This window comes from Oryzias melastigma, linkage group LG9, assembly GCF_002922805.2.
Source record: "Oryzias melastigma strain HK-1 linkage group LG9, ASM292280v2, whole genome shotgun sequence".
NCBI classification, from domain to species: Eukaryota; Metazoa; Chordata; class Actinopteri; order Beloniformes; family Adrianichthyidae; genus Oryzias; species Oryzias melastigma.
The window spans coordinates 6,261,003-6,272,240 of NC_050520.1; the positions used below are offsets into that span (position 1 = coordinate 6,261,003).

The window sequence follows — 11,238 nt, forward strand, 5'->3', positions numbered from 1 at the left end:
TGATGGATAGAACTCCAACCGTGGTCAGGTCAAAGGGTCAAAGCTCAGGTTGATATATAGCAGCAGACAAATGAGCATCTCTAGCTGTTTCATTTGACTATGAAATTGTGCAAAAAAAAGTTTTTGCAATTGGTTTCTTAGGCATTCGTTCAGCACATAGCTTGCCGCTCCATGGCCTGAATAAGACGCAGACGTCTCCTTTCATAGATAATGATGAGCACAAAAGTTTAAATGTATCTGCTGTAAACCAAAGTATTTTTGACATCTGTGTTTTTGAATATCGCTTGAGTTGGTTTGTGTTTCACATAATTGAGATTGAATGGAAACAGTGTAATTGCGAAATTGTGTTTTTTCGACATTTTTGAAATCTTGTCATTGCGCATATGTGTAATGGAAACGCAGCCAATAGAGATTAAGAAAACTCAATACGCTGATTAAAGGAGTTCCTAAACAGAAACAATGATAATGTCATGTGACGTAATATTGGTGGATTTACGACCACAGGATGTATTTTCACTCGCTGCTCTGTAACTTAATTTTGCCCAATAATGATGGAACAGTTGTAATATTTGTGTGTTTGCTCATAAGTTTCTACAATACCTGATAACAGTACAATATACGTAGTGGTTTTATAATGTTTATGACCCTTTTTTAATTATGTTCCTTAATAATGAGTGGTAAAATTATTTGCACTAATCTTTATCATTTTTAGAGCCATGTGACCTTGAGCCAAAAGCTTTTTCCATCTTTATATAAATCATTCTTCAAAATAAAAAGAAAAAAAGACAAAGATTTCTTTAAACTGACAAACTGGATTTTTCACGCAAATGAAACATTTCTAGTGAATATTTATGCACATAATAAAAGTGGTTAAGATGTTTGAAAAGTTGGAACTTTTGTCTGAAAGTTTTCGTTTTTTCTACTGTTAGTCTGTCATCGGTGTGTTGACAGTGTGTGGCTGTAACATAGTGTAATGAGGCGTCCGACTTGCCACACACTCATGTCACTACATTGTTATTACACACAATCCAAACAATCTAAGTCCTTGGTCATTTAACCAAAACGTGCGAGGAATTCCTGAGCTGCACGAGCCGGAGAATGTCCCGGGATTCCGTAAAGGTTTCTGTCGGATTCCATGGGAGTTCCTGTGATGGAACGTCCTCTCTCTGCAGACACAACAACATGAGCAACACACCCTTCGTGCAGCCTCCCCACCCAGGCCTTAAGGTCTTTTCTTAGTTACAGAGCACAAAAATAGAAACACTACACATCATTTTATCAAACACAATAATTCACAGGAGGACACCCTGCTGAACAAACACAGGAAACACCAAAGACAGCCTGGCCGGAAAGTTAAGGACTAATATAAATATATACATTTTCAAATCTGAGATGAAACTTTACGGAAAAATCTTTTATCGTTTATCTGTGTGAATCCACATTCCAGTGTCATAAAGTGAATTTTATGATCTCTAAGCAATGACGTGACAAACACCCATAAATACAACAGAGATTTGCTTTTCTTTTACTCTGATGTAACTCGACTTCTGAGGTTCGCTTCCTTTTCCGACCTCTTCTGTTTTATTTTGAAGGTCTAAAATGGTTTTAAACATGATTTTGAAACCCACTCATGGCTCAAGTAAAACTTTTAGAGTCTAGATTATTATTGTTTTTTTTTTAAATTAAATCTTTAGTTATTAAGTTTAATATTAAGAAGTTCTGTGAATAAAATCTAGAGGCTGTGAGGACTTTTATTGTGAATTGCTTACTATAAAGCACTGCAAAGGTGTGGTTTTCTGAATAAATCTTGCCATTTTTGTCTGTTTTTTTACATTTAGAATGAATAGAAGAAAATGGTAAGATTTTGAGGGTATAAGTGGGGTCAAAAATACAGAAAAATATAAAAACTAACAAGATCGGGTCACACTAAAAACAGTTATTTATCTAAACAGTTCTTATTTACAGATTAAATGCAATCACACTTAATTTCAGTCGTTTTGTCCACATAAGTAGCCAATTCAAATAGCAAACGCACATAAAAACATGTTTTTAATAATGATGTATTCATGATTCAAGTAGATCTCCATCTTTGTTGCTTAAATTCATCTCATTCTGCTTTGTAATCTGCTCTTCCCAACATGGAAAATCCAAATTTGGCCAAAGTGGCGACTTTCCGGTTGTGTGCTTCTGCCTGTATCACTTCCCAAACGGCGGTGTAATTAAGGAAACAGGAGCCGCCGTTTCTGCGTTTTAATGGTGACGAGAATCAAGCCAGAATACATCAGACTGCTGGGTGCTTTACCCCTGATCATGCCCAGGCCTCATATAAGGACACCAGGTGCCAAATGCAATGCCTGGGTCGGGTTAATCATTGAACGCACACACAGGCATGTGCACACGCAAACCCACGCACTCTCCCCCACACAACCCGGCTTTTCCTTGAGTTCAGAGGCAGGCGTTGGTCTATAAAAGCTACACCCAGAGGAGGCAAAGAGAGCAAAGCACAAACTTCATCCACGGGGCGGCAAACACACTCTGACACTTTCAGATACAGGTCATCGCTGGACAGTCTGCCACTACAAACTCTCATCCTGGGATATGAACCCTCTCATCCTCATCTGCCTCCTGTGCATCGGTGAGTCGGGACTTTTTTTTCTGTTTGATTCTATCAAATAGCTAAGGGAGGTGTGAAGATTAAATGAGCCGCTGCAGGTGAGGGCTTGTTAGGAAATGACAGGAATTTCAGGGAAAAATGTGCTACAGAGCAAATTAAGTGCAAGTCACCAAAAGATGCTGTAAATTGTGCTAAAAAATAACAAAATACTACTTCTTTTTGATGTATGTTGGTAAAAAAATATCATTAAAAACATCACTGAGGTTAGAAAACTTTAACATACAAGAGCTGGAATGTTGCTTAAAGCTCCATGTAAACAAACTGTCATCAATTATAACAATTTTAGCCTGTAAAAAAATAACATTTTAAATGTCAAATTAAAGCATTTATTGTGTTGATTTTGTGGTTTCGTCTGCCAACACCACTCCCACTTCCAATGAATAGTTTTCTGCTGATCTGGCAGCACAAAGTTCACCAAAGATGCAGCCTGTGTCTTCAGTCAGACTTAACTTTTTAAAAAAAATTTTTATTGTTTGGTTTCAGTTGTCTGCAGTACGCAAGGTGCTCCAGGATCTGAGGCCACACAGGCGAGTGGGTTAGCCGCAGTGACTGGGGGTCCAGCCTCTGAGGAGGGCCTCCTGGTTGAAGATGACGAGCACGAATTAGATGAAGAACTTTCAGGAGGACACCATGAAAATGTTATCATACTTGGTAAGAAAAAGAGGCTTGTACTTTTTATTTTTCCTTATTTTTTAGTGATTCTCCTGCTCCTTTCCGTACGTCTTGTGGCACATAAAAAATCCATCACACTTTCAGCGATTTCAGCAATTTTAGTGTCAAAATGTTCAGCACGTTCTAGACATTACTGTTTGTACTTTTGGTATTCATAAACGTTATAGTTTTTGAAATATTGAGCAAAATATAGTATGCCCTATTGGAAATGAATGAGAAATTGCTCAAATCCGTCAAAAACTTTGTGCACTTTGAAATTATGAACTTCCGCAAACTTTCAGCAAGAGACACCATTCAACTTTACATTTTTCAGCAACTACTGGGTTGTCTAGGGTAATTTGGAGCTTAGCTTTCATTTCAGCAATAATGCTAGTTGTTTTTAGCTAATTTAGAAAATTGTCCTTTTTTAATCTTTTTTTTACTAATTTGGAGTTAAGCTTATATTTCAGCATTATGCTAGATGTTTTGGCAAAATTCGACATTTTTTTCACATTTTTTGTAGGATAATTTGAAGTTTAGCTAATATTTTAGCATTATGCTAGCTGTTTTTGGCTAATTCAGACATTTTTTTTCCATTTTTTAGGGTAATTTTGGAGTTTAGCTAATATTGTAGCATCATGTTAGCTGTTTTGGCAAATTTAGAAATTTCTCTTTTGCAAGAGATTTGTAATCTCAATGAGTTTCTCCTGGTTAAATAAAGGTGAAATAAAATAAAAAAAGAACTTTTTCCAGTTTTTTTCTCTTATTTTTTTTTTGGGGGGGGGGGGGTAGCTAATATTTCAGTTACATGCTAGCTGTTTTGGCTAATTTAGACATTTTTCCAGATTTGTTTAGGATAATTTGGAGTTTTGCTAATATTTTAACCATATGCTAGATGTTTTGGCAAAATAACAAATTATTCCAGGTTTTTGGGCAAATTTAGCATTTAGCTAATATTTTAGCAACCTTTCACTTTCAGCCTTTTTTCTTCAGCAGCCACATTCAGTTTACAGCATTCAAACTGCCATTATTGCAGGTAATGCCATATGTCTAGTTTTTCTTTGTTTTCTTTTATACAAACCTCACGTTTCTGTTGCAGGTGTGCACACCGATAAAGATGACAAGAGGAAAAGAAAAGGCAAAGGCAAGAGGAGGAACAAGCAGAAGAACAAGAGCACAACTCCTCTAAATCCCAGACACTTCAACACCACAAGAGTGCACTCCTCCCCTCACAGCACCACTGAGGACGCCTGCGCCACCACCCACCTGGGTTACTGCATTCATGGGTACTGCCAGCACATTGAGGGGCTGCAGGAGCCAGTGTGTGTGTGAGTACCCGTTTACTTTCACAGGTGCACCTTCTTTAATCTGCCGTCCTAAATGGAGGTCAAATCTCTGCAGATGCTTGAAGGGTTACCAAGGACTGCGCTGTGGGATCCAAACTCTTGAGTCAGTCGTTCCGACAGATCCGACCTACAACTCCGAGCTGGTCCAGACCGTCTTGGTGGTCATTGCTGTGGTCCTGTCCGTCATCAGCTGCTGTGCCATCCTGCTCATGACCTGTGCTCAGTGAGTCACATTTCCATGTTGAAGCTATGGCTCGGTTAATGTTTATGTCAAAGTGTGTGAGCGAGAAGGTGGAGAGGAATCTTGAAGTGGACTCATTGAGGGTGAACAAACAATGTCCGAATGACGACAGGAAGCAGAGAAAAATGTGACTTTATGGTGATAAATTCTATTAATAGAAAGAAAAAAGACAAAAGGTGACTGTAAATGAGAACTGGACAGAATGACCCCTCCCCCTGGTGTTCCAAACAGGAACATAAATCAGAAACCAAAATCCTCACCCCTCAATAAAAGTATGTGGTCTGGCATTGAACGTCTCAAAACAGATTTTGTGTAGCCTGCTTTCTTGGACAGGGAGGTGGACTCCAAACAAGCTCACTCCTGATTGGCTAGAGTGGTCCTCATAGAAATGTTAACTCAGACCTTTGAGTGTATATGAGAACTGGACTGAGTAAGTGTGATGTCACCCATAGAAAATGGTTTGCTTCCAGTTAGAACAATATGAAGACAATTTAAACACTTTATTTTTTGCGATATGGACGCCGCCATGTTGGAACGAGAAATTGTGAGTGAATTCGGGTCCATATTTCTATGTCAACCCCTCTATCCAATCAGGAGTGAGCTTGTAGGAGGTCTCAGGAGAATCTGTCAATCAAACATTTCGACATTCCCCTACTTTTGTTGAAGCATCTGAATGGTCATTTTATAGCTTGAATAACTAGTACTGCAGAAAAAATAACATGGAAAAAGGGACGCTGTGTAAACATGCCAAGATAGTGCAAAACTGGCAACTTAATTGACTTTATTTCATTGGAACTGGAAAAAATCCATTTTTAACAGGAGATGTCAGACTCGCTCAGTCCACTACTCATATACAGTCAACAGTCTCAATTAAAAGTGAAAAGTTAGAGAAAATGTTTCTTTGTTTGTTCTTAAAAACAGTGCAACTATAACTTAATTGGTTGGTCATGTGACCCTTGATCAGGATAAGCAGGATATCTCAGCTGATTCCATCTGACCTACTTTTCTCTTTTGCTTGGAGTCACAAAAACTGGAGCAATGGTTCAAAAGTGACCTGACACCAAATAAAACAAATCTTGACACTATGACAATATAATAGGAAATATGAAACCATTCACTCCATGAATCACACAGATCAGCACATCCTGCCCCAAACTCTCTGATAGAGGAGACTGAGCACGCCCAAACACACCCACACTAAGCAGGTATTGCTCAGCAATCTTTTGGGACCGGTAGTGAAATCCACAATTTCATCATGAATTTTATGGCATCAGACTGTTGCTCATCTTCCAACCCCCTCACTGATTGTATCTACATGACAGGTCAAAGCTTAGTGGAATTTCCAAATCACTCTGCTCCTTTTTTATTTTTACTATGGTGGACAGAGAGTCAATAGTTCACGACAGGAATGCAATTCCAGTTTTACACAATGTTTCAGATAACTGTTGAGGCATAGAAGTGAAGGGAAAGTAGGACTTATAAGAGAGGTAATTACTCAGAGTTGCCTTATGATAGCGCTTCAATAACCTGGTTTGAATTGCAGTTCGATCTGATGAATCAGTACCGTTTATGAGCTGGACTCCTGCTCCCTGACTATCACGAGGTCTAGGTGTTTTCTTCTCACACTCGGTATCTTCTGCAGTTACAGGTCACATAAAAACTTCCTGGCGTCCTACCTTGGGACAGTCTCCGAGAACGATAAGCTGCACAAACCCACGAGTGACGTGGTGTGAAGATGTCGAGACCAGAAGAGGTAAGAGGCAACATGCAGTAAGAAAGAGTTATGGGTGCTAAAATGAGATGATAGAAAATGGTGGAGTTTAAGGACTGAAACTTTAGGGTTAGAAAACGTGAACAAAAATCAAACTGATATTGCTTAAGCATCTCGTCATCTCATCTTGTTTTTCCGATGGAGTATATTCTTCCGATAATCTCGCTAAGATCCGTCCAGCCTCAGCTCACGAGACTATTAAGCCAAACAAGAAGGAGTGGACTGCAGAGAGAAACCCGCACACTTGTTGTTGTTGTTCACTGCAGCAGGTTGCATCACGCAGAGAGGAATCCCTACTCCTGGTATTAGCCTGGATTAGCTGGAGGTGTCTCAGCACTTCCTCTAGTGTAGAGGAAAACCACGCGTGTGCTCATTCACCTGTAACAGAGCTGACACACTGACTGTGACCTCATTAGAGGAGTTGTCCAATCGCTCAAGTAAAATACAAATTCTTGCATTTTTATTAATAAAATGCAAAATATTACAGTTATAAATAAAACCCAAAAAGGTAGTTTGAAGCACAACACTATAACACAATAACAGCAATCTTTAATATTATAGAATTCAAATTTAAATGAATTGATTTATTATTTTTTTGTTAATTTTTGCCTTTAAAGGTTTCAAAACTGCTCAAAAACTGTAAGGAAAATCGACTGAAATAGACTTCTAAATAATGGTACAATCTCATTTTCATTTTGTGAACATCTAATTACAGGAACACACTAGAAATAGTGAATTAAAAAAAATTGTTACATGTCTTGCAAGAAAATTAACCAACATCAGAAAGAAAGTTTTTCATTTTTCTAAAAAATAAAACAAAAAACAGTGAAAAATACTTTAAAGTTTGTTTTTTTTTTTGGTACAGTAATATTTGGTGATAAGTTCTCAGATGTTTCAGTTTATAACCCCATTATTATATTTTTCTTATTTTTGAATTAAAACACTTTTCTAAAATTTGAAAAAGTAAAAAGAGTCAGTTTTTGTTTGCATGTTATCTGGTTTTTGCCAGTGCAGCTAGAATTGTATCTAAAATATAAATAGTGTAACTACGTTATTAACAAAAGTAGTCTGTTTAAGAGTACTACAAGTATACTCAGTCCAAACTAAAAGTGAGGCAGTATACTAGAAGTTAACTTTTTATCTATATATTGTAACATTACAATGTTCCAAATTAGTCTGAAGTATTCAGTTAGCATACTTCCTACTCAACACATCTTCCTAGACTTATAATTGAGTATACTTTAATAAATAACCTTCAAGTTTATTACTTTTTGCAATTTTCTTTACCCTGTTTTGAGATGTGTTTTGTTTAACTAAAGACAGATTTTCTTATTTAATTATGAGCTGTTTTTTAAGGATTGTTTTGCAGTAAATTAATGACTAACTTCTGTTTGTTGATCCGTCTTTCCTCAGCTCGCTGGATAATTAACGGATGAAGCAAAGGAATCCAACAACCTGCGGAAGCATAGACCGCATAATAGATGCTGCACGAAAACATTTTCCCCAACTAGGTTAGAGTGTAATTTATTTAGTGTGATTATTTATTGCTAACCACTTTATGTGTGTTTTTGTGGAACTATTGTTATTGTGTCCTGTTTGTGTGAATGCTGAGCATTCAGTCTTTTATCATTTGTTTTTTATTTATTGCGCTGCATTTGTTATAGGTCAGAGAAACTCATTTATTCTGGAAAAGTGATGCATTTGATCACCAATAAAGTGACTCAGTGTTACATGAACTTTTTCACTGTTTGTTATTTATTATGAGCAAGGTTTTTCAAAAAAAGAAAAAGTTAAAATAAACTCAAATCAAATGAAAAATGAAAATGACTGAAGGTATAAAAAAAAACCTGGATGAGGCAGAAAGAATCAGATCTGAACGATAAACTCTGACTTTTAGCAAAAGATTTCCACAAACTAACTGCACTAATATAAAAATCAGTTTACATATTGATTTCTTTACCCCTTTCTACTGCATTTTTAATCTAAATTCAAGTTCTTTATCTGTAAAGTTGACTTAATTAGAAAAACTTTTCTATTTTTATCATCCAGCATGCTAAAAAATGAATAAAAACTGTGCTATAAGACTGTAATGAGCATTCCAACCAACACAAAACATTATTGAAACATAATAAAATTACAATATGTAAAGAAACCAAAAGAACAACACTTAAGTGCTCCTCAAAACACCATTACTTCAAGAAAAAACACACAAAGTCAGTCTCTTTTAAAAGAATATTTAATTTAATTTGATTTTTAGGTCAATATCACAAAACGATTGCCTCATTGGGCTTCATGCCGGTAATCATACAGAAGCAGAAGGTCTGTCATAAATTATAAACAATAACTAATTGCTAAACTAAACACCCTAATTTAAACTGGTTATCCCTGCCCTTAGACCCCCTTCTTGGTGAGGAAAAAAGGAAAAAACCTTAAGGAAAGATCCTATTCCAAGATGGACAGGCGATTTACCAGGACTATAAAACAAGATATAGCTTAACTAACTCTACAACTACAGGTTTGAATAGAGCTCAGCCTGGGGGACAGGTGGGGGTGAGGTCCACAGCCAAAACGAGCCAGAGGCGCAGTCCACGAACAAGAACAGGAGTGCAGGCGGTCCACCTGAAATCTGAAATCTCTCCTGCTTTCCCAGAGGGGAGTAGGAAAGAGGAACAACACGTGAATCACACTGCACCAAACTGAAGCACAGAGAACCACACACAATAAATAGAGAACAGAACCCCAGTGCACCACACTTTTCCCTAATTTCTTTTCTAATTTCTAGCAGCCTATTAGCAAACTAATTGGCACTGAGCTTTAATTCAAACATGTTAATAGTAAGATATAAGTGGTATGGCACATATAGCTGATGAGGATAATAACGATGATAGAAAATCTAAAATACCTCACAGATTACATCACAGATCAAAATAACAGATTATATTGTTGGTATGGATCAAAAACCGATAACAAGTATAACGTCATTAGCAAGCAATCTTTCTTATGTCCAAACAACCCAAATGGAAAAAGAGTTGCACCAATAAAGCCTATTGAATACCCAAACATTAGGGGTGTTACAATTAATTGGTTGATTAATCGATTAATCAATTTTTATTCCTACTATCCGACCAGATCGATCTGCCTGGGACTGATTGTTCATCGAATCGACCTAAACCATCAAAAAATGTTTCAAAATGAGACAAATCAATAATTGATTGTCTATTTCAGATCAAATGTAGTAATTATTTAAGCTTCATCGCCACAAATTAAAATGCAAAAGTTGATTTCTTATCATCAAGCGAAAGAGTGACCAAAAACCAAAATGACACCTAATCTAATAATCAGTTATTACCATTATTGTGATGTTAGTTAAGAAAATGTCTTCACACTTCACTTTTGTTACTAGTCTCAATTTGTATTATTATTGTTATTATTATTTATTATTTTAATATCTGTAGTGTATCTCCATGGTTTTCATTGTTGTGCTTTTGTTTGTTTTGTGATTCTTGTTTTTTAGGTTCCTTAGTCACAGTTTTCTTTATTTCTGTTTAGTTTATTCCACTGCCTTAACTCTGACTCATGCATTCAAGTTCTAAAACAGCCATAAAGTATCTCATCAACAGCTATTAAACAACCTAAATCATCTTACAAACAACCCTAAGCAGTGACAGAAAACCCTCTTTGTCCTGATCAGGATCAGAGGTTGCTGGAGCCTATCCAGCTACCATCGGGGTACACCTTAGATGGCTCACCAGCCGGTTGCAGTCACACAATCACACACTCACATGCACGATTTAAAGACACCAATCAACCTATGAAGCATGTTTTTGAACTGTGGGAGGAAGCCAGAGTTCCTGAAGATAACTCACACATGAATGAACCACTTAAGATTCATACAAAGTAGAGGGAGAGCGCTAACCACTACGCCACCATGCATCCCTAACAGAATATAAGTGATAAAAAAATGTTAGCAGCTGGAATAAGCCTTATTTAATTCCAGCTACTACACTTTCCGTTTTTTCATCCCAATATCTGTTCACCTGAAGCAACAGCCAATAATAAAAATTACTAAAGAGATCAATTACATAAAAAGTTATTCTAATTTCTTGAAAAGTAATGAAAGTATTTGTATTTTACTGTAAATTGTGTAAGGAATAGCTCTTGAACTCTGATTTCCAAGCATTTCAGTGAGTCCCAGCTGTGGGTTTCTGAAAAATAATTTGGAAAATTTTGGTTTGTTAATGTGTGAAAGTCTGTTAGTGCATCATGGGAAAATGTAAAAAAATATTAATCTAAGAATAAAAAAAAAAAGACTCTGATAAGTCTTTGTATTCATATGTTGATTTCAATTATCACAATCTGACTTAAACTGGAACCATAAAAATAAAAACACAATAAATTATTGTAAAGTAAAATTTTGGGGGGAAAAACATGTAAAATTTTATTTTAATCACCATTTTACAGCTTAGCAGGACATAGAAACTAGGTGTATAAGAAAATATTGGTTCAGTTAAATACTGCAATACTGTATTTGAAAAAGCTTTTATCGATTTAAAAT

The 11,238-nt window shown here is 36.4% G+C and overlaps 1 protein-coding gene across 2 annotated transcripts in view; it reads left to right on the forward strand.

The window, feature by feature from the left end:
• Positions 1-1,827: 1,827 nt before the first annotated feature.
• The window catches only part of areg (amphiregulin), a 10,990-nt gene continuing 1,579 nt past the window's right edge, over positions 1,828-11,238 (forward strand). The window contains exons 1-6 of one of the 2 annotated variants that reach the window (XM_024275872.2): positions 1,840-2,635; positions 3,158-3,325; positions 4,425-4,653; positions 4,727-4,894; positions 6,555-6,665; positions 8,097-8,419. In XM_024275872.2, the coding sequence (XP_024131640.1) occupies positions 2,599-2,635; positions 3,158-3,325; positions 4,425-4,653; positions 4,727-4,894; positions 6,555-6,645 (693 nt within the window). In that variant the 5' untranslated portion in view covers positions 1,840-2,598 and the 3' untranslated portion in view covers positions 6,646-6,665; positions 8,097-8,419. Of the gene's footprint in view, positions 2,636-3,157; positions 3,326-4,424; positions 4,654-4,726; positions 4,895-6,554; positions 6,666-8,096; positions 8,420-11,238 lie in introns of those variants that run through there. The other variant, XM_036213762.1, reaches the window with a different exon arrangement.